At 39.3% G+C, this 27736-nt stretch overlaps 1 protein-coding gene across 17 annotated transcripts in view; it reads right to left on the bottom strand.

Annotated features, from left to right (window-relative positions):
• PRRC2C (proline rich coiled-coil 2C) overlaps window positions 1-27736 on the bottom strand; it is a 75562-nt gene that overhangs the window by 42078 nt on the left and 5748 nt on the right. For 14 of the 17 annotated variants that reach the window (XM_064454616.1, XM_064454620.1, XM_064454618.1 and 11 more), the window contains exons 2-12: window positions 14662-14829; window positions 13276-13453; window positions 10014-10120; window positions 6873-7010; window positions 4729-4979; window positions 4284-4363; window positions 3362-3495; window positions 3191-3278; window positions 2762-2903; window positions 1673-1747; window positions 276-918 (exon numbers count right to left, since the gene is read on the bottom strand). In XM_064454616.1, the coding sequence (XP_064310686.1) occupies window positions 276-918; window positions 1673-1747; window positions 2762-2903; window positions 3191-3278; window positions 3362-3495; window positions 4284-4363; window positions 4729-4979; window positions 6873-7010; window positions 10014-10120; window positions 13276-13453; window positions 14662-14776 (1951 nt within the window). In that variant the 5' untranslated portion in view covers window positions 14777-14829. The remainder of the gene's footprint in view (window positions 1-275; window positions 919-1672; window positions 1748-2761; window positions 2904-3190; window positions 3279-3361; window positions 3496-4283; window positions 4364-4728; window positions 4980-6872; window positions 7011-10013; window positions 10121-13275; window positions 13454-14661; window positions 14830-27736) is intronic. The other 3 variants (XM_064454619.1, XM_064454632.1, XM_064454633.1) reach the window with 1 other exon arrangement.

The raw sequence follows: 27736 nt of genomic DNA, 5'->3' as shown, positions 1-27736 counted from the left end.
TTTAGCAACAGGAGTTGCTGACCCTCCTTTAGCAAGACAAGAAAGCCTGCTTTTATTTCTGTATTCTTCAAAGTCCAGCCTAAATCAGAGAGCCCAGTCTTTCCTTTAACTTTTTGATGAATTGGGCAAACAGGTCTAGCTCAAAGGGCTGTTAGCAGCTGTAATGTGCCTAGGAAATAAATGGTCTAGATGCACTAGGTTAATTAGGTATGCAAATTAGTATTCTCTATGGCTCAGCTTTAAAACAGACAACTCCTACTTGCATGCAAGCATACCTTTTTCTTCCTTGTTACTCCTGGTTTCACTTTCTTGTTTTTCTACTATAGGTGTTGCCACAGGTTCTACAGGCTCAGGAACCTCATGTGCTGGTTTCTCCTCTTCTTTCTCATTCTCATTCTCCTTCTCTTCTTTCTCAATCTCCTTTTCTTTCTCTTTCTCCCTTTCTTGTTCTTTTGCCTTCTCCAGTTTTTCTTTTTCTTCTTTTTCCTTTTCCTTCTCCCTCTCTTTTTCCTCCTTTTCCTTCTCCCTCTCCCTCTCTTTTTCTCTTTCTCGCTCTCTCTCCCGCTCCCTCTCCTTTTCCCGCTCCCTTTCTCTTTCTCTTTCCCTTTCCCTCTCCCGTTCCCTCTCTCTCTCCCTTTCCCTCTCCCTATCTTTCAGAGGGTCTTCCCGGGAGGGTTTTGTCACACAGCCAAATTTCTCATTTAACCGTTTTAGCTTTTCGGCACAAGCTGCTTTTCGCTGTTCTTCCATTCTTCTTTCTTCCTCTTCTCGCCGCTTACGGGCTCGCTCAACTGCAGCGGATATCTCTGACTGCTGCCGCCTTCTCTGTTTCCAGATTTCATCTTCATCTGGTACTGGTTTAGGGGGGAAGGGTCCCTGCCTTCCAGGTCCTACCTGGCGATCAGGGGGAGGAGGGTGCTGCAATATTAAAATCAGTTGAGCATGTATTATATAAACTATCAGCTGAAATATTATATTTAACTATTTGTCAACACATGTATTTGCACAGCACCTTTAAAAAGCAAGATTTAGAAGAAAAAGCAAGCCCCCGCCTTCCTGCTCCCGTTCAGACTCATGCAACCTGAGCTCAGGAGAAGTAAAGATTCAGCTGGGCTCATGTCAATCCTCCTCCTCCCCATCACTAAGGCAAAGTGGCAGCAAAGATGACAAACATCTTTTGGTTACAGGCTGCCCTAGACCAGAGACTCAGGTCAGATCTCAGACCAAAGTCCCCCAAGGAGCCAAAGAAATTCAAGGTAGCTCAGGATAACAGAAATTTTAATAAGGACTCTTGAAAATTGGTAAGAAGCTACTATGTACACATTACATATGGGTCTTCATCTCCCCATCTGCCTCAGCAGACAGCCCTCCAGCACCGCTCCTGTGCCCCGTCCTCTCTAGTTCCCAAATGGGGCTGGATAACTGAAAGCTCTTGAAGCTCTCATGCATTTCAATTGCCACTTACAAGATGGTACTGCTTTACACAGTTAGCAGCATGGCTGTGTTCGGGTCCCATTCTCACTGGCCCCAAGCACTATGATCATTTTAGTTATTAAAAGAAAGACTTAACCTTATGTGAAGCGTATTTTTACTTTTCTTAGTCCAAATCCCCTCCACCACAGCATTAAAGAATTTAACTAAAGGAAATAAGGACAATCCTGATCTTTCTTACCGGTGGTAGAATAGATTTTGGATGAAGAGCAGGACCACCTCTTTCATGTATAGAAGGCTGTGCTGGACCCCGATCCTATTGGATCAAACACAGTACACAGTTAAGCAAGCGGACAAATTTTAGATTTACTGTTTTCTACTGCATTAAGATACTACACCTAGTGAACTACCTGCATACGATACAAATTTGCATGCAAAACAAGGGCAAGAACAGTTCCACATTATATGCTGAGAGCTAAACAAGTACTTTAAAAATTCACACATCCAAATTTTATAGTTTATTTAACTGCACTGTTTTTCCTCAGATTCAATGTAGCATCAAACCCTGAAAGACAACATGATCTTTATATATATATATATAAAATGCAAGTAAAACCAATTCAAGATCTCCCATCTTCATTATTACTGAGAAAACACTTCTAAGAAATTTTCAGATAAAGGAAATATTAGCTTTTCCTGGGGGTGGGGGGGGGCGGATGTGATATAAAAAGAGCTGAAGCAGGCGTAAGCTGAGGTGGTTGCCAATCTTCTACGAGAGGATACATCAAAAACCAAAATGGCTGAGCTGATGAATTCTACACGTGCTGTATAAAATCTATCCGCTTGAGATGTCACAAGCGAGCTGACACACTACTGCTAAGTGGTGCTGAATAAAGTGGGCCACAATAACAAAACAACCTCCCACACCCAGGAAAAATGTGTGGGCCAACTGAGCACTATTCACTCTGTGCCACCATAAAACACGATAGACACTAGAAAGGTTTCATTCACTGTTACAGGGATGGACAGACAAGAGTATTGAGTTAAAGCTTGCCAGTAGAGTCATAATAACTGACACAAGAGTTCTCACTCCCTCACAGCTGTGGATTAGAACACACTAGATAAAGACATGCTATTTTTATTTTGCAACCAGAAGCAGCTAAGTTGACTGAGCAGCACCCAATCAGTTACCACAGCTCAGATAAGCAGTAGCTAATGCTTTCACTCATGTTCATAACCTTAATTGACCTGACAGTTTAGAAAGACACCTGAGTTGGACCTCTCCTGATGAGGCCATTGCCAGAAGAGCTGAAGAGAAGAACACACAAACCTGATCAAGCTGAGGACTTTTGCCGTAAGACCCTTTGGTTGCGGCTGTGGAAGCCTGCGTGGCAGACTTAGCACTTGTCTGTTCTTCTGCTTCCTTCTGGCCATCAGGAGTCTGGGAATCTTTTGATGGTGTTTGTTCATCACTGTGCAAAGAAATAAGAAAAATGGAAGGTGTACTCCAGACAATTATTTCATGATTTATCTTCTTTCCTCAGTGTTTCTTATGAAAAGTAAAAATTTCCTCACAGCAAGGATCATTTCTATTAACATGCCCAGATGACTGGAGTCTGCAGGCAGTTGTCATTTAATATGGCATTAAATTACTGGAATAAATGTTATTGGAATGAGTATTTGCACTCATTTCTTTCAACCTTCCCAAAAGCTAAGCTAGTTAAGTGGTATTCATGCCCAAATGGCAACACCAACTCACCCGCTTTCCTTCTCTTTTTGACTACTTCCTTGTTCATCATCATCACTGAAGTTCAACTGCTCGGTGTAATCCACTTCACTCTGAGCACCTGGTACATAAGTAGATATTCAATTAATCTTTCAGGAAGATTCAATGTACAAATAACAGAAACCATTAATGTGATGTTCTTACCTGCCCAGCCTTCATCAGCTTCAGCATCTAGATTATCAAATTTATCAAGTTCTTTAAGTTCACTAGCACTAAGAATGGATGGGCGCTCAATCGGTTCTGAACACCATGAAGGTGGTCCTCTTCCCCTTGGTCCTCTAAAAAAAATGAGAAACAAAGGCCACTGTCACTGTTTATCCAGCAAAACAACTAGATAAAAGGTCAACTTGTAGGACAATTATTTGAAGGATAATAGTACTGTTCTCTGAAATACAGTAAACGTGAATTATCATCCATGTATGCAATTATTGTAGTTCAAATAATTACTGACACACCACCAAATGGTTCTTCATGGAAGAGATTAGAAGCTACAGCCTTGCTTGCACACCTCACAAACAAGGTAAACAACAGATGACAGCAGAAAACCACATGCCTTGTAGCTTTCAAACACACTGCATAGATCTGGCATCCTTCTTATCACCAATTTATCCACCTTGGAGATATTTCTTTACACTTGCCATACTTTCCCGCTGCCAAAGGTTCTGTGCCTTCTCCATGCATTACAGTTCTACTTTAATTGGAGAGCAGTAGAGTTGAGAACCAGGAATTAACCACTTTCGTTATAACAATGGAAGAGTCCTTTTACAGGCAAAATACCGGTTGAAGTTTCAGAAGTGTCCCCAAGTGACCCCTGCTCTTCTCAACCAAAAACCCCGTAATGTGCAGAATTCCCTCAAGTTTTGCAGTTAAGCTGTCAAAGACAAACTACTCCATTGCACTGCTCCACGCCAACCAAACTTGTGAGACTAACCAGTGGCAGTCCTTACACAGTGTATAATCATAATCAAGATACTCAGTGCAAATCTTTTTTTTCTTCCCCCCTCCCCATTGAGTCACAAACAAGAGTTCATACCCACACAACAACAACACTTGTAAGGTTTCTTACCTGCCAGGTTCAGAATTGGGAAACCTTGTTGGACCTTGCATGGAAGGAGGATATGCCATTCTAGGATACTGATTAAACATCTAAGAAAGGTTTGAAAAACAAGAGCCATTAGTTAAAAAATATCATACCATTAAGCATACTGAGATAATTGAAGGAATCACAATGGAAGTAAAGCAAGACTCTTCACTCAAGACAGTCTGCTTAATATCACAAGTGTATGACATCAAGTCAACAAGGCAGAGAGATTAGAAGTGTTAATCAGCTCCTGACAAGTTCAAACTCAGTGTAGCAGGAGCAGCAACAGGTAGCCACATCCTTTAAAGAGCTGGTTGCAATCCCACCCTTCTAGCAGAACTGCTAAGCATTCTATGGAGGGAGGAGGGAATCACACTAGCCAATAATTAATCCCTGCTGCTTAAAATCTTTTCATATAACCATCACTTACATAAGGTGGCATCATTGCTCTGTACTGAGATGAGATAGGTGGTGGCTGCTGGCCATTCAGCTTGGGTTGAGGGACCTGTGGTAACCGCACATCCCTCTTCTCTGCTGCCTTCTGGCCATCAGTTTGTTCTGCTGGTGTAGCATTACCATCTTCTTGTCCAAGAGCCTTAGCTTCTTGATCAGTTGGAGAACTGGGTGAGTTGCTCTTATTACCACCTTCTCTCCAGCTAGTAGCGTCTGCATGGACAGAATCAGTACGAGGGAAAAAAAGAACAGACTTTATATTACAGATTTACAGACAGGCATGATGAAAAACACATTCTTCCTACTCAGTTTTCAGTGACACAATAGACACATGTTCATATTTGGTACTGAAACAAGCAATGGCCACTTGAGAAAGCAGAGGCTGTTTCTAATCCTCTTCAGTCCTATATCCAGCTGTGTTCCTGAAGGGTACAAGTTAAATTTATAGACTGCTCTAGTTGTCCTACTCTACCTTCCAAAACACAAAGCATTTTAGGAAGGATACTGAAAATAGCACACAAGAGAAAACAGATTTAGCTGTGGTAAGTGAACCACTGTTGACTCAGTGTGAAGATGCTGTCAAGGAAAAGGTCAAGTTTCTTGAACAAAGGCCTACCACATAACTATCAAGCAGCTCAAAGTGACATATGCCTGCATATTATCTTTCTAAGTGAAGAAAGGTATCCAGAGTCTGGCTTGTATCTCTATCTGATAAGGATGGAATATAGGTGATGAGGGTTGCACTTCTGGATATGAGTGTCTAGCAAAAAGTCCAGGAAAAATAAGGGATTTAAATGACCTATCACCTGCATCAGACAGTCCATTCATATAGGAGTTTCTGCCTACAGAGCATGGGTTACGACAAGAAAAAGAGTAAACCTAGCAGCAGTGCTCAGATCCATGGGGGCTAACAAAAATTCACAGCCACACACTGTAAGTAATGTTCTTTCAGGGGCACAAACTCTTTAAGCAGTGTTAAACTATGCTCCTAAGTATCCGTTACAGTTCTTCCATTTATCTTTGCTGTGGAGCACAGCTGCTAAAGCGGTAGTACTTGCCAAGCTCATTTAGCTTTCTGCTGTCAGACCCGAAAGAAGGGCTTAATATAGCATGTACAGTGCTGACCAAAACCATAACTGCCTGCAGGAGGCTGGAACAGACATGCATAGCTATTTTCCTAATTTGATGTTGGACATATCAAATTTCTTGACAACTTGTTCTTTACATCAAAATCAAGTGAGGACCTGAACAAGCATATGGCCTCAGTTTGCAGGACCTTATTGAAACAAATCAAGGAAAAGTGATGCCTGTAGCACAGAACAGAGTTAAGAATTCCCTGAGAGACCAAGCCCTCTAAAACCAGTGCACATTTTATCTATCACTGGCACAAGATAGTGCCACCTACAGTGCAGGAAATGATCCCTAGTCCATCAAACCTCAAAAACAATTTTTTGAGGAAGAAAAGAATCTTGTTTCTCACTGGCAACAGGCACAATCCCAAATGCCTCCCCCAGTTAAAAGGATCTGGGGAATCAATACACATTTCTTCACTGAGACATGTAGAAACAGGCCTGTTATGATTGTTTTCATTAGATCTAAACCCCCACAGCTGAAACAGATCCAGCTAGTCAGAGCACCTCAGCCATGAGCTAAAGATGCTTTTCAAATCACAGTCCACTCTTTCAGTATCCTGAAGATTACATTTCCTATTCAGGATTTTTCAGACTACCCTCTTATGAGTACTAACCATTTGGGGACAACCCTAATGATGATTTATTAATATTAGGAGATTTCTTTAAATACCTATTTAGCTGTTGTGACATCTAACAGCTAGAAGTAAGAAAATTCCAGTATTGTGCAACTAACAAATGTTCCCTAGAGCACAAGTGGAGTACTAACTAGGTTGGGAAAATGTAAAGTGAACTGAAGGATAGGATTAAATACCTATTTTCCACACACCAGGAACACAGTAAAGCAAAAGCAAGCCCCAAAAATCTTTCTTCTTGTAGGAGCGTGCTGATTAAAACACTCAATTTTGTACAGGGTGCAAGTAATCTTGTAATAAACACAAGATGCACAGAAACCCATGCAGTTTCACAAAAATTTGTAGTATATACTTACTTTGTGGTCGCAAGTTGGGTCCTGATCCATGGAGCTCTTCAGGTGCATCTTTCTCTTTGCCTGTCTTTTCCTGATCCCCAGCTGCCGGCAGACTGGGAAACTCTTGCTGGAAATAACTATTTACTGGAATAGCTGGACCTACACAGTAAGATATTCAAAGTCACACTACTTTCTGTAGTCAAAACAGTTCAGAAGGTGACATGGTCTGATCATTCTTAAAAAGTCAATGTTAAAAGCCACATCGATTTACTGGTAACATAATTCATATAAGCAAGGAGCAATCCTTGGAAAACATTCATATTTGCTGCCAAGGTTGTTGAATGTACTGTCACACCTGTTGGCACTGAGATCAATCCAGAGGCAATAATGGGCAAGGACAAGACTTAACACGGGGAGCACCTGAAGTTCCTCAGCTCTGTTAACACTCCCCATGCCTCCTTCCAGACAAAGACTTCCTTCATTTTATTCTACAACTATATCAATCCAAGAATGGGCAGCTATATTATCGCAAAAGCCCTTAAGATTAGTTACTGTTCTAATAACAATTCTTCAGGACTTTAAAAGGCCACAGCTTATACATTATGAGAGAAGTATCAGAACTGTAGCATTCTTTGATTTCCAAAACCCCTGACATTGTAATTCTGCACTGGAATTTAGGACTTCGGTTGCACATGGTAGGGAAGCCAAATATATAGACTCTCTTCCTCTTTAGCAGGTTTTGTCAGAACCTACTTTGAGTCAATCCCCCCACCACATAATGGATACTGACCTATTTGGTCAAGAGCATTCCACTACCAAATCACCGATAATCTTACTGAGGGAAGATTTCTATTCCAACACCCTGAAGAGTGCCCTGTTCACATACCATCTTGACTACTGGCTACTATAAGAGACATTGTACTAGGCTACACTGACTATAGGTCAAACACACAAAAAATAATCTGAACATATGCCATCCAAAACCCCTAATCCCTATGGTGGTTTTTTTTTTTTAGCTAATAGCAAGAAAAGCTTCTGTTCTCTCTGATCCATGAAAGAATCCTTCATAACAATAGAATGCAGAGATCCTGATTTGTTTTAAGAATAAGAGTCAAGCACAGCATTAGCTCCTTACTTTTTGTACTTTCTTTGTAAAGACATGACAGCAAATACCATTTACCCCTGTGCCATTAAATTGCCTTGAAATCTTACAATCTTCATTCCAACTTCACCTACTACAGATCACATTACTTTTTTTTTTGCTAATGGACATTGAACTCTTGACACTTCCAAGCAGCTACATCCAACGACTTGCTTAATGGGACTGAAAACTGCAGTCACTAACCAAATGGCCTGCCAGACAAGGCAGCCTTTTCAGAAGTCCTGCGGCATGCAACATTGAGTTTTGTGAATCTTGAAAAAACATTTTCTGCCCAAGTCTACAGTGACAGCAACAATGTTTTAATTGCAAAGTAATAGCATCCTTAGTGATCAGCTTGACACTGCTTAAGCTATCAACCTGGAACAGCCAGGCTGTCAACCAACAGTTCAGAAAAGTTAAAGAATTCAAAGATGTTATGATAGCAATTAACCCCAACTCTTAACCAATGCACGAGTTGGAGAATACATGTTGCCATTACATTTTAGAAGTCTTTCCTTTCTACATGGCCACCCACAGCATCAGAGAAGGATTTAGTCTTGCCCCACCCAACCGAAGTCTTACAAGAGCATGAGGCAGCTGACTGAATGACTGATGGAACCATACAAGTCATCTGGAAAAACTACAAGTTCTACCAGCCAAGTGCAGATCAGGAAAGCTCAAGCACAACAGGTGTATCCCAAGTTTCAAACTGAGGAGGATAGCAAGCAGCTGATACTAATTCACATTCTGTATTTCTTGAAACAGCAAAACCCACTACTGCATTAATTGAATGAAATGAGGGCACCATCTGGGCTTGGCACACAAGCTGCCATGGTAACTACAAAATAATTAGCTAAATGCATTTTGAAGGCACTGAGCCAAATCACTATTTCCTGTGTCACACAGATGATCTTATCAGCTTATGTAGAAAGGCTGGTATGCAGATCACTTTGCATCAGTGTTAATTCCTTTTTTTTTAATTCTACAAAACCCCTGCAAAAGCTTAAAGGAAGAGAGTTCCTCTATTTGACAACGAAGAAAACACTGAACATTAGAGAGGAAAGCAAGAAGTGGAGAATCGTCACTTCTAATACTTAACGCAGAAAAAAAAAGGCAAAATCATTAGATGTGTGATGTTAACTAACTCCATGTAATGGCTTAGAAGTTACCTTCATGTGATTCAGATTTGACTACTCTAAGATCTCTATCCAGAAGAGAGCTCATTTCAGCTTGGATGCCAAAACTATTTTATAACCACAGAAAGCTTGCAAGTCTCAAATTTAAGGAATAAAACATGCTGTAGGTTATTTTTTATAGTGGAGACACAGGAATTGTCAGTAACTTCACATTCTATAAGCAATTTAAAAAATCTGAAGATTTAGCTCCAATCTTACATCTGTAATGAACACTCAAGCTAATACTCATGCTGATGGAAACAGTTCTCCATCCTTTTATACAATTTTGTTAAAAAAAACCCAAAACACACCTTTAATGCTTTTCCCAGAAAAAACCCTACTTGAACACTATCACTTTGAAATGAAAATAACCAAGGTATCTATAAAGTAAAGGGAAAAGTATTGCTGTAGCAGACATTTAAATAGAAGCAAGACTGCACACATTTTGCACAAAATGATCCAGAGTTATGATTAGCATGACCACTGTTTCTGGTTCTCCTTCCCATGCCAAAACTGTACGCATTATAACTACTGACTGAGACTTTCCCTCCTCACCATAGCCATGTTCAAGACCTTACACTGTGACCACTGTTTCCCTGTCAATCCAAAAGAGGTGACTAAATCAGCCCTTTAAAAGACAGTCAGTCCTGCTGCTAAATCAGGCTGGAGCTCACTTGAGTGACAGGGGACAAGCTCACCTTTCAACCAAGAAAGTTGCTTCCACAGCATTCAGAGTTCGAACTGGCCAGGTCAAGACTCAAAGGGTTGCTGAGTCTGGGTATCTCTCGCAGCAGCACTCTCACTGCTAGGCCAGTCAAGAACCCCGCCAACCTGAACATCACTTACCATCTTGTCCACCTGGTTTGGTGTTGGCCCATGATTTGGCAACAGGAGCTGCTTCTGGAGGAGCAGGAACAGCAGGTTTTGGCTGTGTCTGCGGAACCTCTGGCTGTCTGGAATTAGAGGAAAAGCATTTGTGAATACAAGAAGGTGAGCACAGAATAAGATCATCAGGATTACTACTGGAAACAAGCGAAGGAAATGAGGTAGCTATGCATCTGAAGAACCGTAACCACTTTTCTGTAGAAAAAGGATCATCTTATATAAAAGGAGTTGTTATAGTAACAGTTAAAAATTGGAATAAATTAGCTAATTCTTTCAGGAGTAGATTTCCCAAAGTGGAGAGGAGTGAATGAAAATGGCTGGGCAGAAAATACCGTCAGTCATGTAGTGTGTTGGACAATCAAAAACCAATCAGTCTACAGCCATGGAAGGGAATAATTTGGAATAATGTTCTCGTCTCAGGAGCTGAGAGAGGAAAGCACTTAAAGACCACCATGAACTGAGAAAAAGAAGGCAAATATACACCAGAAATTACAAAATAAAAGGAACTGGTAAGGAAAGCTGAAGAAATAATGAAAAAATCCATGGGTACCACAAATTGGAGCCCAGAAGTTTAAGTCTATTAAGAACAAAGTATCAATTTCACCATATTAAAACAATGAAGAAGTAGACTTCTACCATAAGCATTCATTTTACCCAATCAAAAATACCCCTTGTTTTTGTAAGTTCTTTCTCATCTACAGATTCAGTGACATTGTTTCACCTTTCAAGAACTGCTATTCCTGAAACTGGCATATTCAGATAACTTAAGACTCCAAAGCATTAGTGTCTACAAGACCTCCGCCTTAGTAGTACTCATTTCTGATAAAACAAATGGAACAAATCTAGTAGTCTAGAATCACTTTTTTATATCAGTAGAGATAACAGTACAATATGTCAGTTAACTTAAAACAAACAAACAATTGTAAATGCTTTAAATAGGTCCCAAAGTAATCTGAAATTTCTGGCAACTACCACTGAGAAGTCAGTTCTATTTAGGTTCTGCAATGATCAGCCCAAAGCACTTACATGGTAGTCTCAGAAATTACATAGAAGTAAACATCTCACACACAAAAAAATCACTGCTGGGTAGAAACACACAGGCTTCTCACAAGGACAACAGAATGAAATTTTGATTTACTTCCACAGACTACCGGAATTAAAAGTGTCTCATCTTTTCAGTTTCCACTTAGTTATATTTTCTTACAGCTGCATATTTTCTAAACAGACTTTGGGGAAGTTGGAACTATATGGCTGTACTTTGTCACACAGAAGTGAAACAAGGAACAAGACAGTTAAGCGTTTATTTCTTGCAGTTCTGTTTCAAAGCCAAGCCCATTTAGAACTGGAGTTATCCAAACACTGTCCTATAGGTGTACCATTTGATAAGGGAAAGAACCCAGCTTGGTGCTAGCTCAATTAATTAAATCAATACGCGACAGGTTGCACTATCCAGGAAAAGGGACTGAGGCAATACTCAGACAAGTGACAACCTGGGAAAGCCACAGAAAAAAATTTCATAATCACAGGCAACAACTCATGTGAGCTCCAATGTAGTGATACAAGACAAAGAATTAAACTATAGGAAGCTGCTATCAAGATATTACCGTTATCCACAACACTTGCAAGAGGAACACCAAAATACTTTACACGTAAACTGCAGCTTTTACACACATGTTGAAATATTGCAGAAATATAGCAGTAGTTACAAAAATGGGCTGAAGACGTGAGCAAACACATTAGACTGGCTGAATTCTGGAGCATTTACTCATAGCCTGGGCACATACACCTGTTCCTAGGAATGAGTGTCCCCCCCCATGCATTTTACTTGTATGTGGTCCTCAAGGCCTTTACCAGAATAATGCATATGAAGATAAAGGCAAACACCTTCCAGTTGCAGATAGGGAACAGCTATTTATTTACTTTTAAATGCAACATCAGCTACTGGAATATACTTCCAACACATACAGCATGCTGTGGAAAAGCAGACGATGCAGATAAAGTGTGTGTTAGTCAAACAATCTACTTGCTCAACACAGATTTAGCTATGCAAAGTGTAAGTGACCTTTAAGTCACTTACATACATACACTTAAATAACACATTTAAGGAATATGTTGTTAAAGTACCATACAAAACACCTGGCAGAAAACTGTAAATTTGTAGTTTCATAAGCTTAAAAGAAAAAGCTAAACACAACAGTATACTGAAGTCTAACAGCTTTTCAGAGAGATGTCAAAAACTGACATTTAATTGTAGGAAAGTATACAGGGAGAAAACAGGACAGCAAGATGAGGAAGAAAACCTTTAATCATCTTTTGCTTTCACAGGTGCTAGCGTCATGCAATCATGCCTCTATCTTAAACTGTTTTTCAGAACAATTTATATGTCAAAGCATAAACACTTAAAACCCACTTCTTTTGTAGTGAGAGTCATATCCTATTTTAAGCTTACATGCCAAAAAATTGCTTTAAAATAGTTTAATTAGATTATTGAAAAGTTTTAGTCTCCGTCTTATTTAGCTGACCTCCTGTACAAGTGTGAAACAAACTCAGCAGATGAAACTGTACTGAACATGAGAAATTTTATACAAAGTACAACTTCTGAAAGTCTGTAGAATTCATGGCATACAAACCAAAGTGCAAATATTAAGAACCATTGGGAAAATAAAGCAGAGATTCAAACAAATGTATATAACCAAGACTGAGTTTTCTCTGCCATACATCAGCATAACCACACTAAATTAAACAGATTTTGCACAGTCTCACAAACTCGCAAGTTGTTATTTAACTTAGCTGCTGTGTACTTCAGGGTTCCACCTGGAGTTTTAATTTTAAGGTGATTACACTCATCTTACAGAAACATGCTATATTATTTCATTTAAGTGGACATCAAAACTTACACAAAGGTAGACACATCAGGTGGCTAAAGGAAAAGGAAACACTCATTGCCTCATATGCAATTTATAAGCATACTGTTTTCTACCTAAGTGTGAGGGTGGTATGTGGTGGGTTTTTTTGGGGGGGTTGGTTGGTTTGTGTTTTTTTTTCTCCCCCCCCCCAATAGCAAGATTCCTCCTCACAAAAATTAATAGTGGTAGTATTTGCTCTCTGGTAGCTATCTTGAGGACAGTCAAATCAAGTCAGCTTCTTCCCATCCCTAGTTTTGGGATAACTTGAGAGGGGGAAATGGCACAGCAAACCAACCTTGATCTCATTGGTCACTTACTTTTCTTCTTCGTGCTGTTCTTGTTTTGAAGCCCATCCTGTGCCGTCTTTAGGCACAATGTTCACATTAGGGTCATTGCCTTTGTTCTCTGCTTTGAGACTGGGGAGATTAGCTGGGGGAGGCATCCTCCTTGAAATAGCAACTTTTCCAAGACTCTGTAATCCATGGCGTGCGGCAACTGCATGCCAAACAAAGTGCAAGTTAACAATGCTGTTCAGCAGGTAGTGTTCATGCAAGGCTACATAAAACCAATAAATATGTTCTGCAAGAAACTCAAAACTTTGAGAGTAAAAGAATTAGAGATTCAAATTTTTTCATCATTAAAAAAGGGGGAATTAGAAATACTTGGTTTGGGAGAACTTGAGTGCTTTTTGAATAGTGACTCACTATGGTTAGCTTATTCCTGAGGTTAAAAAGGATATGTGGCCCCACCTTTATACACAACGCTCAGTGACAGAAAGCTATAGAAGTCATTTAAAGTATGATGTTGATGTCTTAATATCCTTTAACATGTTGTCAAGCATCATTCTCTTGCTCCTTTTGGAGTTCAATGTACCTTGATGAGTCCAGGAATACCCTCATGGGTCCAGCCCATTTCTTTTTTACTGCCAGATGCTACTCTTGCTAGAACATTCCTACAAGTTGCTTTTATACCAGACCACAAGTATGAAAAGGCAATATGAAACCAATACACTACACGGGACCTACCAACTAATCAAGTCAGGTGAATAAGTACAAGATACTACCCTAGACATGTTGTATCATTACAAACATCTCAGTTTCAACCTTTAAAAATAATATTGTGGCCAACTTTAACAAAGTTCGAATACACTTCCCTTCTTTTACCCCCTAATTCAGGCAAGTATGTCAAATCGAATTCAAAGCCTTTCAGGGTGTCATTCCCCCTTGGTTTTCAATCCAATCAATCACAAAAAAGCAGGCCCACAGTGGCCTTATTTGAAAGGTCAGTTTCACCCAAGCTTTGCTGGTCTGCAAAACAGACAAAGCACCTGATGTGAAAGTGAGCATTGCTGTCTTGTTAATCAAACACCTCCAGTACCACAAACGTTTTCTGAAATACAGCACAGCTGCGGAACAGCATGTCATATGCTGATAACAAATGGAGATTGCAGCTATAAAACAGTTTTTATTTACCTATATTCTACTTCCTGCTAGACTGCAAAAGCTGCCTCCCTGAACTGATACTCTTGATTACAGTTTCTAGTTAGCTGTAAACAACACTGCTTTCCAGAATTCTTCCACTTAACTGCTTTATCAAGGAATTAAAAAAATCTTGCTCTGGTTAAGTGCTCATATACTTTTCACTCTTACTTAGTACTACAGTAATGATGAAACAGAACACCAAACTCAAGTCAGTTTACTCACCTGTGGTTTTCTGAGTCTCCAGTGACTTCCCCTTGTAAGTGTTAAAAAGACTGAGTGTTGCATACTTTGTTTTTCCATCCTTTGCTTTTGTACTCTGGCCTGACTTTTCCGACATTGCGATGGAAACTCATCGAGTCTGGCACCTCCTGCGTACCTCTCAAAATTTGCCTGAAAAGAAAAACAGACAAGCAATTTGAATATAAGCCCATACTTAAAACAGAGCTCATAAGAGAAAAGTTGACAGCGTATTTAACACCATTAGCACTGTTCCATTTAAGCATACTGGAGATGCCATAGAATATATTAGCTCCAGAAACCCCTAGCCTTATGTAACACTTGTAATTTTAAAGTATTTCCATCTCTACAATTTGAAAGTCACAGAATCAGGAGGATCAGCATTTAATTAATATCAAACCCTGTAGAAGTAGTAAACATAGTCCATGATTTCACTAAAAACCCCCACCCAAACATGCAAAGTTTCCACCAGCAGTATTCCATTTATCTTAACAACACTCAAAACCCCTGCCACCCTCCTTAAAAGACTAATTTTTTAATAAATTTCCATATGAATTCCAGAATAGTTATGTATGCTCAAATACTCCTGTGTTTCATTCTAAAAGCAGTCAGCAAGAAGCAAGACATCCTGCTCAAACCCTTTGATCAGCAAACACCCTGGTCAAACTCAAGAGCCTCAGATGATCTTCAAAAGGAAGCCGATTCACGTGCAAGGCACTGATCTATTAAGAAGAGTCTGCATGGACAAGCAGTCTAAAGAATAAAGGACTTATTTCATCATGACAGACATTAACCAATGTCAAAAGATCAGGGAAGTTTCATTTATATAGGAATAACAACATTCCCACCCTCCTCTGCCTTCTACCTCAATTTAAAAGCCATGATTGAAAAGATTCAGAAATGAAGACGGCTAATAACCTTGGGATGGTCAGCCTCATCAAGATTTAGGTCAGTTGCTGTTCTGTTACAATCCATACAGATTGTTGCAAAGGGGACAGTCTTCAGCTTCATATGGGGCCATATACATGGCTAAGAAATACATCCTCCTCTCTCACAAAGGGAAAGCAGCTCCCAGATTTTTTTTGCCAGAGTGGTCAGCATTTGGCTATTTTGGCAGCATATGTTACACCAACAGCCATTCCTCATGTCATCCAAAGAACACGAAATATGGAGTAAGGGTAAACCCAGCCCACCAAGTGGGCCACATAACTGGAACTGAGACTCCAGATATGGCTGTTAGGCCATCTCTTATCTACCCAAAAAACTACATATTGAGGCTGCAAGGTTTCACTGGAAGCCACAGCTCACTACTCAAACATCATTACAGGCACAGGGAAGGAAAAAAACCCAGGCTGACAGACAAATTTAGACAAGCTTATCTTTGGAGCTATCAGTCAAGCAGATTTCAAGCAACCATTCACTGTTCACAGCTGCCTGAAGACTGATTTGCAATTCAACAACATGTTAAGCTTTGCCCATTATTATTATTCATGGCCATGCTCTCAGCTAGCCTGGAGATCTGAATCTAAGCAGACTAGTTTATCAAGCTGGAGTCGAAATCAGACATTAGATCCTGCATTAGCCCCTTCCTCTTTGAGGAAACTCAGTTTATCATAAGATCTTCAGTAAAACGTCCGTGAAAGAACCTGGCAGATTCTTTCCCTTCAATTCTCCTGTTACTCGCTACTCCCAAACTTGTATTCATGATAACGAGTCCACCACAATCATCCTGGAGCATCAGAGGAGAAGGTATTTGGCAGATAATTACCAGGAACACAGGGGTGGCAAACAAGCTTCCAGGTGTGCATATAACCATATCAAGTAATACAGTATAGTTACTTGATACTTAGCTATGCTCACACACTCTTCCAAGTGAGAACAACTAATACACGGTTTTAATTTCCAGCCCAAGACTTGTCCCAAATTCACAAAAGCAGCGAAGCCCTAACAGATGCAGGCAGAGCAGAAAGCAGTTTGAGGACAGGTTAAGATCATGTTGAGTTTCTGTCATGCTTTCCAAAGGCTGAACTTCTGGTAGGGATCAAACATGGAAACCTTATCATAACTCTCTTCAGAGTAAGACAGAACTTATACTTGGACAAGTCTTAATTGTAACAATTGTTCTTTCCAGAACATTTGATAGCTTAAAGAACAGGAGGCGGTGATCATGTTCCCCAATAATGCTTTTTTATGTCAAATTTACAAAAATTCGTCTGCTCATTACAGCCGAGCTCTGCGCCTTTTATAGTATTAAAATTCACACTGTTTAACAGTTTTTCCAAAGTTACACTACAAAGAAAGACTATTTAAAATTGACTGAAATTGCAGATTCCTCAGTAATCTGACTTGCAGAAAATAAAATCAAACACTGCAGTGCTCTTAAATTAGGCCAGTCAATATATTCATATTTAACTAAGTTCAGACCTGATACTGGTTGCCAAAGAAGATATACCTGCAAAATAAGACATTAGACCGGGTACCCAAGCTAGGGATGACAAACCCTCCCTCTGAAGAGCCCACGTGGCCCTCTGGAACATACCTGCCAGGTTACACATTAAACAAGCACCCAGTGCCATCTAACAACAGTTGTGAAGAGAGAATTGCATGGTTTTGAGCCATATGAAATGTCTCCAGCTCCAAGACCTCTGCCTTTTCACTCAAACTTTAGTTGTATATGCTACATTTCTATAGCAGAGCACTGGAATCATTCCCTCTGTAGCACCATCTACGAAGTATTTTAACACAGGACTTCTGCGTACAATAGCTTGGCAAGTACTAGACTCACCAGGTGATTCCCAATTTGCCCTAATATTTATATCTTTTGTTATTATCAGTAAGGTAGCTGTTAGTCTGAACTGTTAGTCAAAACCTTAAAAGCAAAGTGCTGCTGTCCACTAGGTTTAGACTCACTGTCATATGAGGAAGAACACGAGACAGCTGATCACCTCTGAACAGCAGCAGCAACACAAAAGATGCCGGAACTACTTACCAAAGTTAACTAACTGCCATGATGGCAAACAGAGGGACGGGCAACAGTATAAGCAGTAATGGCAGCTGGTCAGTGGTTCATTTTGAATTAATACAGTTACTATGATGCATAATTACAGAAGGCACAATGCTTCCAAAATTCTGGAGCAAAGACTATTGTTCAGCTGCTCTGTAACATTATCAAATAAGTTAGCTGACCTTCGCTGTGGCTGTAAGATTTTAAGGTTACAATTCTTACTGTAATTTCTGTACCAGACAATTTTTTCCAACTGCACCTGGTTGGCTTATTTAGATATTGGAACAAATTCAGAGGCATGTGTACAGAAATTAGCACAGTAAGCAGCTGCCACAAATTCTAGATATCCTGGTTTGTTATGGAATATTTACTTGTGCCCTCTTAGATACTTAGGTGGGAAGAAGAGCATGCAGAACACAGTATAGTTCAGACTGTAGAATCATATTTTTAAAATAATAAAAACCCAGCAAACAAAACCCCCATACATACCACACAGACCTTTTCCCACTAAGTTCCTTGTTCTCCAGATCATTTCCAAATGCCCCAAAATGCCTTGTTTAGAATTTAATGATACTAGTTAATATGTCTGCAAACTTAGCGCTGTGTTCCAACTGCAGACTAGAAAAGAACGTACCTCCACTTTGGGAAAAAAAGTTCTTACATGATTAAATAAGGAAGAAAGTATTACATACTTTGAGGTCACTTGAGGACTGAAGTGGTAAGAAGTTTAAAACATTCAACAACTTAGCTCAGCAATTCCTGTCTTATTTCCTTCCTTCTCTCTCTCACCATGTCAATTTCAGTATTTTGTGCTTTTATTACACATATGAAAAAATCTGTTTTACACATATGAGAGAACAGAATAGCATTCTGTGTAAGCCAGGGTATTTTGTTGCCTCAGTGACGAAGTACAGACAGGCATGGAAAAGGGAAGAGTTGTGTAAAGGTTCATGTAGAAAGTTAGCTTCTTTATCCACAGTTTTTGGTGGGGGCAGATCAACTCTTACTATTGCCATGGGAAATAACTGTATTCCCTATGTTATGGTCTTCCAATGAATATGCTTCTGTATACGTTTGAGGCACAGCATACACCATTCCTCACCTTTGGGAGAGAGTACTATTCCCCATATTTTTCAGGCATACCATCCTAGCTGATGTAGGCACAGACAACTGCACAACAAATTCTAGACCTGTATTTTCTACACTGTATTTTTAAACCTATATACAAAAGTAGTGGGTTTTGTTTTTTTTTTTTACATAAGTGTAGCACATCAAGAAACTACTTCAGCAGTATTACAGTTATCTTTTGTGCAGTCCTATCTTCTTAAATCCTGCATCCATTTAGCCTACAAGCACACAATCAGTTTGGATTTTAGCTTCCCAGGATTGTGAAGCCTTAAAAACATTAAGTAAATACTAGAATAATTCCCACAATCCCTATTCAACGCAGCTAGGGTATCTAGTCCCTGCCACCTCCACTGCAAGGGCTATATTTTGGCTAAATTTGGAGAAGGATGAGATGGAATGACTTAAGGCAATATACGCCATTCAAGACTCAAACCTGCTGAAGATTTTCTAGAACCTTCAACTCTCGGTGCCTCAAATGCCCATCTGTGAAGTGGGAAATGTCATAAACACACTACATTAAGATTTATTCATAACTGGGACACATTAGCACCTCTCTCAAAACAGAAAACAAAACAAATCCATTAAGTTTTCATACACTATTTTAAGCACACTAAAGAAAGTGGTTAAGGGGCAAAAACCACCATATACAAATTTGTCATTTGTATCCAGCCATAACTCCACTTTTCTTAGAATAGCTTTGTTTCTGGCACACTGAAGAAGGTGGTTCTGGTAAGTTCTGGAACTAAATACTACAATTGAAAAAAAAGCTTTTTTCCCCCCACATGCTTGATTGATGCTAAAGGCAGATGTTCCCAAATTCAGTGTTATTAATTTCAAAAGACCATTGTGCTCAAAACCCAGATAAATAAGTGGCATTAAAATTTTCAGCTCAGGAGGAAAGGTTTCATTTCAACTGTAAAGCTGGCATATTTATATTCTAGAACTCCAATGAAATTGCCTCCTAACTATAAAACCTAAGCATAATCTGCAGCTAGGTATTAAACTCTGAAAAACAATGTGATCTTCAGAAAAGAGACTAATTACATCATTTACAGAAATATAAAGCCAATTTAAAACAGAGAAACATAGGATACTGGATTCAACGTACTTGGAACCCCCAAAAGCCCTCTTTGTGCTTTATTTGTGACCCATTACCAAGGAACCCTGTTATTTTAAATGCATACTCAAAAATATTGCGCAATTATAGAATACATGGCTTTGCACAGAGAAGGCCACACACACAAATAACGTATGGAATTACAATTAAACATTACCAACTTCACTTCTCTGACATGGATTTTTATAAGTGATACACACTAACAATCTCTTATTGATGCCCTTGTATTTACAACTTTCTAGTGCCCAAAGTATCATTCTGGGACTGTTGTTTTCAGGACTCAATTTTTATTAAAAAAACCAACCAAAACTAAACATTTTGGCCATTTATCCCACTACTAAGAATTCTTAGCAGCTTTAGCACTAGTCAGCTTATATGACATGAAAACAAGCTTCAAAAACCTCCAGTAACAGTTAAGTAGCGAAAGTCTGACAAATTGAAGTATCTAATAAAAAAAGCCTCTAAGGTCAGGATTTCCTTCCCCGTACCCAGAGCAATATGCAGCAGCGTTAACTGTCAAGTAGGTTGTTGCTAAGCAGGAAGAAAACTGAGGTAAAGATTTCAGGGACTTTTAGGCTTCTATTTCATGCACCTCAGGCATAGCTCTACAACCTACAAGAACAGAAGCTCTCCGTATCTTCGAAGACTTGTGGGTAGATCTCACTACAACTCATTCTTGAGCAAGACCTATGCTGAGTTTTATTTCCTTAGAAAGCCAGGCTAATACACATTTCCATCTCCATTTTTTTCTTCCCCATCTCTAGATGTTAGGCTCACCAGTTTTCAGCAGAGCTTGGAAGAGTGTACACAATGCAAAGATTGTATAGATTCTATAAATTCTATGAAGGTAGGTGACCCTTTTAATCACCATCTCTTCTGCACCCATCACCTCAGAGGAAAAACTGTAGCACAGGCCAATCCCCAAGGCACTAGACAAATACAGAGGAGCATTGTTAACAGCCCTAAACAGAAAATCAGAATGAGTTTTGCTCCTTAGAACCAAAGCACTCTGTCATGACAAAAAGCCGTAGCAAAGCAGGCTTTGCTAGTTCTATCATTCTTCAAATTACTACCCTTTAAAGCCTAAGAAAGTCTTTCCAAAATGCTACCAAAACTACATGTGTCAGATGGGAAATAGATCATGACAGAAAAAAGCCTTTTTAGGACATTATCCCACAAATACATCTTATAAAAATGCAGTCTGTGGATGCCAGAAATAAGCATCCACAAGCATGTCTGCATCAGTTCTAAGAAACACCTAACAACACTCTAAATAGAGCTACTAAGCTAAGCAATGAAAAACCACCAAAATTAGCCACCTGCATAATGTCTACACAGAAACTAACTCTGCCACAAAGCATATGTTCGTTTAAACCAGCAATCTATAGAGCAAGCAGATCTTTCACTGCCTTAGAAAGACTTGAAGGCAGCTTGTTAAATTGTCTTCTGAGAGAAATACCAGTCACCCAGAACATGGCCTTTCAACAGGGTAACCAGCAACAAACCACAACATCTCAGGGAACTTTTATTAGGAGTCTCTCAAGTCTAAAATGGCACTAATAGCAGTGACTAACACTTAAAATAAACTTTTAGGACACATCCTGCAGCAGAATAATATTAGCATGGACTAAAATAATCTGTCAGTTCTGTTCATTTTTCTCCATTGCATTCTTGAGAACAAAAGGAAAAATGAGTGAAGAGCAGCTTGCTGGAGTAAAAAACCACAGATAAAAAGACAGCAACCATGCAAACCTCGAATTCATCTCCATACACAGATTTTAATGTATAATTAACTATATGTGCCTGAATATTTTGCTTAACATACACAGAAATATTCCTGTGGAACAGCCCTGCCAGAAGCAGCTTGATCCATAGGATCAGTCATGATCAGCATGTCTTTTTAAATGTGCCCATATAACAAGGGATCAAAAAGCCAGACAGGATACATTCACACTGGCAAGTTAAAAAACTGTCAAAAATGCACTAAATATTTTCATGTCACACAGTTTCTTTCTTTTAGCTAAGATAATTTCTGATACCTGTACCATTTATGAAATAATCTCCTTCTGAAGTGACCTCAGGTATCAAAGCGGTTATGGGCCCCTCCCATCACAGGCAGAATGATGCCAGTACAGCTAGTTAAGAACTCTGGGAAAAGAAAGGCCAGTTTTAATTTCATTTAGTTTGAGGTTAATTTTTTTCATGTTTATATTCAGAGTATCAAATACAGCTGTTCAATATTTTGACAGATACTATCTAAATATCATCTGAGGCAATACTGTTGCCCAGGGATTCAATGCTTTCAATGTGTATGCATGTCACTTTTCCATGTTTTACACCAGTGGCCCGATTTTGGTACCCCACTTTCCACTGGACAAGAGAAGCTGTTCATCAACACAGCTCTTATACTTACTTTTGTCTTTTCCAAGGAAGGAAGGAGATAATGTAAAGAGGCACTCAAACATAAATACAGCTATTCTTATGAACAAAATGCTGAAATTAATAAGCACCTCCCTAAACATTTTATTCAGTTCTCAATGATTGTACATGTGGAAGATGTAATTATAGAGCTGAAGACTTAAGTACTCTTCTAGCTGTAGATTCTTCCACATTTGAGACATAAACCCAGTTTTATCACTAGAGGAGATTCAAATCTAAAATGTACGAAGTGTTATCAATGAAACATTTAAAAGAAGTATTATAAGACTGGCTACAGAAGGCATGTTACAAATTTTCAAAGAACAAAAGGACGTATTTGAGATGCACAAAGATAGCAGGTTTTAAAGGTTGAGAGGTACTAAAAGACAACCAAATGAAGACTACTTAGCTTTCTTTTTAAACACCTTCTTGTCGCCTTTGTAAAGAGGCAGCCACATACTGAAGTAAAGCAAATTATCTTGAAACTAAAAGCAAGGTTCTCTCCAAAGCTCTGCACAGAATTCTTTTGGCTGTGATAACATCCAATGCAGTCTTTAAATCCTTATCACATCAAGCAGAATGAAGATAGTAAATAAGTGGTTCAAATAGAACAACAACAAAAAATATTTTCCAAAGAAAGCTGGAAGGACAAAGCACTGGCACCACTCCTCTCACTGGAAAAGGCTGATGAACCGAAATTAAATTTCAGTTTAAATTTTAGGCTAAAGCCACAACACTTCCAATCTATTTAGGCATCTATCTCCTGCTACAGTTAAGGGGAACTAAGTTCTGACAAGGTATGATTTGAGCTGAAATTTCCACTCTGTGACTCAAATTAGCAGAGTGGCTAGTAACTTTTTATGGGTAGCTTCACTGCTACCATTCAGAAGTCCACCAATAGGCAGCAACGTATTTCACTTCTACTTTGTAGCTACTAAGACACAGACTCATCAGGGCTTCGCGGAAAAGAAAAAAAGAAAATCGGTAAGGAGGCAGCACATCACTGCAGAAAAGGAGACCAAAGGAAGCACCAGATGCTCCCAAGCAACTGGCAGTGAATGAGGTCTGGAGTGCAGACACCTACTAACCAGCAGCAGACGAACAGGTGACTTAAAGGGAGTTCAGGACCACCTAACCACCAACCCCTGCCTTTCTTCCAGGCAGGGAAAAACCATTTTCTCAGACTACTGCTCCTATGTCTTCACTTTAAGGTTTTCACTCTTTCTAGTCAGTTTTCTAGTAAATTTACTCCCTCTGTAAAGGAAGGACAATAGCTGTGTATTTTAAAAGATAAGTTTACAATTAAAATAGAAATAAATTTTTAAGAGTATTAAGTATCAATGTATCAAATAAGGTCACATTTTATTTTGTATCTTCAACCTAAAAACAGATTATAAACTTAAAGATCCAAAGCTCCCCTCTCTTGCTTGTCATTTTAAACACTAATTCCAGAATTTCAGAAGAAAACAATAGTAGAATAAAATTCTTTGAATTATCAGAAGTTCACCAGAGAGTTTTCACAAAAAAGCCTCTACTGTTGCCTACAACTTCCTAGTCTGGAACCTCATTAGACTTGTCACTGCACTTCCATGTTGCCCCACTCATGCGAAGCCACACATACTCTCCCCTGAACACCTAAGGTGCAGTTGAGTAGCTTCACAAGCTCCCTAAAAAGTGTTCTGCTTGGAATATTTACATCAATTCTGAACTGAAAATCCAATATCAGCTGCCTCCAGAAGCAGGACCTTCAGGCACATAAGACTCCTACAGAAATCCTCTCCCATACTTTAGCATTCAGATACCTTCAAGAACAGAAATAAGAAATGTCCAGACCCAGCCTCAAGTCTCTAATCATTTTTTTTGGCTACACAGAAGATGACTGGCTTAAAAGATCTAGACAGAAGTGGTTTTAATTTGGCTTCTATGTCTAGAAAATGTACTCTGGTCATTTTTTTCAAACTTCTTTGCAACATGGTGGGTAGTTCTTTAGGCTAATATACTGATGGAATTTGCATATAACCAAATAATAAAGAGAATGGACTTAAAGGTTGAAGTTGTACACCACAGTAGCATGTGCCACAGGCACTATAAAATCATGAGAATCATAAACCCCACGTGTGCCACTAGACAAAATGCACATTGGGTTCAGCATTCACCTCTACTGGAATGGACCAGAACGATCTTGGTATAAAAACACCAGCCTCAACACTGAACCAGCATATCTTGCTTCTGTCCTTACAATCGTGGTTTTGGAAGGTTGCACTTGTCCCAGATAGCTTTCCCACTGACGACTGAAGTAAACATGGACTCATGCTTGAAGAAATAGCTCTCTGTATGTCTGCTCACAAGCTCAAATAGCAATGACCAACAGGCTCGTAGAATGAGCTTACAATTCTCAGAGTAATTCCTAGTTTAGGTTGATGCACAACAAAGCAGCAATGCAAAACAAATCTTGTTTCTCACTGGTACATGAGTAAAAAAGCTTCTGGAGGCTGAAAAGACTACACTCTATATTATATGAGAACACCAGTTACTAGACTGAAATTTCACCAGTGGGATATGGTGATCATGTAAAATACAATACAGCTTTCATTGGTATTACAGGCATCTAGCTCCTTTACGCATTTGTTCTATATACACCAGACTAGTGGAAAGAAACTTAATACCACCACCACAGCTCAAGTAAAAATGACAAAGATTAGTAACTACTAACAACTGTATGGTATTACAAGCATTCCTTCAAGTACCAGCCCATTTTCAAGTTATCAAAGTACATGTAAACAGCTTCTTTGCCAGAAAGGACTTTTCATGATATTCCAGGAGAGACTGACAGCGCGTGCCACACGTAAGTCAGAACTAGCACACCATAAAGCTAATGCACTAACACAACGCAGCTATTCTTGCCGTGTTCTGATAATCCTCAAACATAAATTAGAATAATTTAGATGCTTTGCAAGACTACCAAATAAATTTCAACCAAATAAATATTCATGTCTGAAAATGTAAGATCCAAAACTTCTTTGCAGCTCACTTTTAAGGTAGGCTATTTTATTCCTTCGTAGCCTGAAATTTTTTTCACAACTCCGCATTTCTTTGTCACTAAGCATTACAGCAAATTTTTTGCAAGACAGATTTTTCATTTTCCAGTTCATGCAGTTGGTTAAGAAACTTTTTAAAACTGTAAATTTTTAATTGTGGCAGGAGTTGAAGTGCTGGAAGGAAGCCAGGCCAGAAAAAAAAACCAAGAACAGTTTCTATACAATTAAAGAGAGCATCATAATGAGATGCGTTATTATTACTTCTGGGAACAGAACAATGTAAGTGCTTTCACGCAATTAGCTTTTCAACTTGCAGATGCCAAATGAGATTTTCATTTTAAAGATTTGCAAAAGCGTTTATTAAAGAACTTCCCATTATTTAGAAGAATGAGAAAACTTCAAAGCTCTCAAAACTGAATCGCTGCCTATTTGAGAAAAAGATAAGGGAATAAATTAAGGCAAATTCTTACAGAAACAAGTCATGTACCTGCTATCAGAGTACAGTATTCAAACAGTAGGTTGGTAGTCAGTGCTTTTCTCTAAACACAGAAAACTAATGCAACCTGTCTTACCTATCAGAATTCTTTTTTAACTGAAGAAGTTACAATTATTCACTAGGCCTCTTACAAACTAATTTAGGTCAATCTATCCTGACCACAGCCATGCTCTGTGAAGGCTTAATGTTTAAGATTACAAACAGTCCCTTAAAAAAATTACAAATGCACTCAGCATGCTGTCACAAGTACTACTCTGTTTCTTGCTCAAATGCATCACACCATCCAGCAGAAACCTGGAAAGGCAAAAATATTAGTGTACCCATTGTCTCCATGCACACAGAAAGCAGCACGGGGAGTCTCCTACTTAGTGGCCTCCTGAGTAAGCAGTCACTCTATCAGGCTGAGAACAGGGGAGCAAAAGGGAAGTCCAAAGTTGGGCTGCAAACAAACTACACAACTGATGTCATAATGAGGCTCGCATGTCTGTTCAAATGAAAGTGCTGAAAATATTCAAATGGTCAACACTTCTCTGTGCTTGCTACACTTAGATTTAATTGCATGGAAAGAAGAATCAGAACCAGTGATGATGGTGGGTTTGAGGATCCATTTGCAAGAACAAAGGAAATGGAATTTCCTACAGCAAAGGAAGTGTGACCAAGAAGTCTCCACATATGACTGGATTTTCTCATACTTCTAAACATACTGCGAGCTGCAGTTCCCTTCCAGCTGCACTTCAGCAGATCTGATTCCAGACACAGTGCTCAGGATCTGTTCCTCTGCAGGTGGCTGTCTGGGATAAGTTACCAGAAACAACAGCCGAGCTGAACAAGAGTTGACACCTTTAAGTCCATCACAGTGCTTGGTGCAAACCACCTCCTTTTAGAAAGCTGACAAAAGATAATCAATAGGTACACGAAAATAGGCCAGATTCCCAACAGATGAGCAGCAGAAGTTGCAGCCATTTAAAATTACTCTACTCTCCACTGTTCCATTTTTCCCTTTTATTTTAATACTCTTGCTGGAAAAGCCCTTGCACTTTATTACAAAGTCTGAAACAATTCTGTCCTGGTTTCAGCTGGGATAGAAATAACTTTCTTCCTAGTAGCTGTTATAATGTTGCATTTTGGATTTAGAATGAGAATGCTGATAACACACTGATGTTTTAGTTATTGCTAAGTAGTGCTTACACTGTGTCAAGGACTTACCAGCTTCTCATGCTCTGCCAACTGAGAAGGCTGGAGATGCACAAGCTGGGAGGGGACACAGCTGGTACAGCTGACCCAAATAGGCCCAAGGGATAATCTATACCACATGACATCAAGCTCAGTATATGAACTAGGGAAAAGCTGGCCTGGGGGCTCCTGCTCATGAACAGGCTGGACATGGGTCAGTTGGTGGTGAGCAACTGTTTTTCATTTGCATCACTTGTCTTTCTTGGGTTTTATTTCTCTTTTTGTTATTTTCCTTTTCATTACAATTTATGATGATGATTATTTTAAGGTTTAAATTGTTTCTATCTCAACCCACAAGTGTTCTCACTTTTACTCTTCTGATTCTCTTCCCCATCCCAATAGGGGAGAAGAAGGGGGAAGTGAGCATGTGGCTGTGCAGTGCTTAGTGGACAGCTGGGGTTAAACCATAATGAATGCCATTCAAACTGGTGGCATATTTCCAACCTCCCCACCCACCCCATGTTGAACTGGACAGCAGAAGAGGGCAGGGCAGATTAACGGACAAATGTAAAACCATTCCTTGCTGTGAATAACTCAAAGAATCTTTTTAAAGACTTCAATTTCCGGCTCCTTTACCACAATTTCCAAGCTCCACTGTAATAATTAACATTTCTTGACAGAGGAAG

This window comes from Phalacrocorax carbo, chromosome 6 (genome assembly GCF_963921805.1).
Source record: "Phalacrocorax carbo chromosome 6, bPhaCar2.1, whole genome shotgun sequence".
NCBI classification, from domain to species: domain Eukaryota; kingdom Metazoa; phylum Chordata; class Aves; order Suliformes; family Phalacrocoracidae; genus Phalacrocorax; species Phalacrocorax carbo.
Note: the sequence above shows the minus strand (reverse complement) of the source record. Positions and strands in the feature narration are given on the sequence as shown.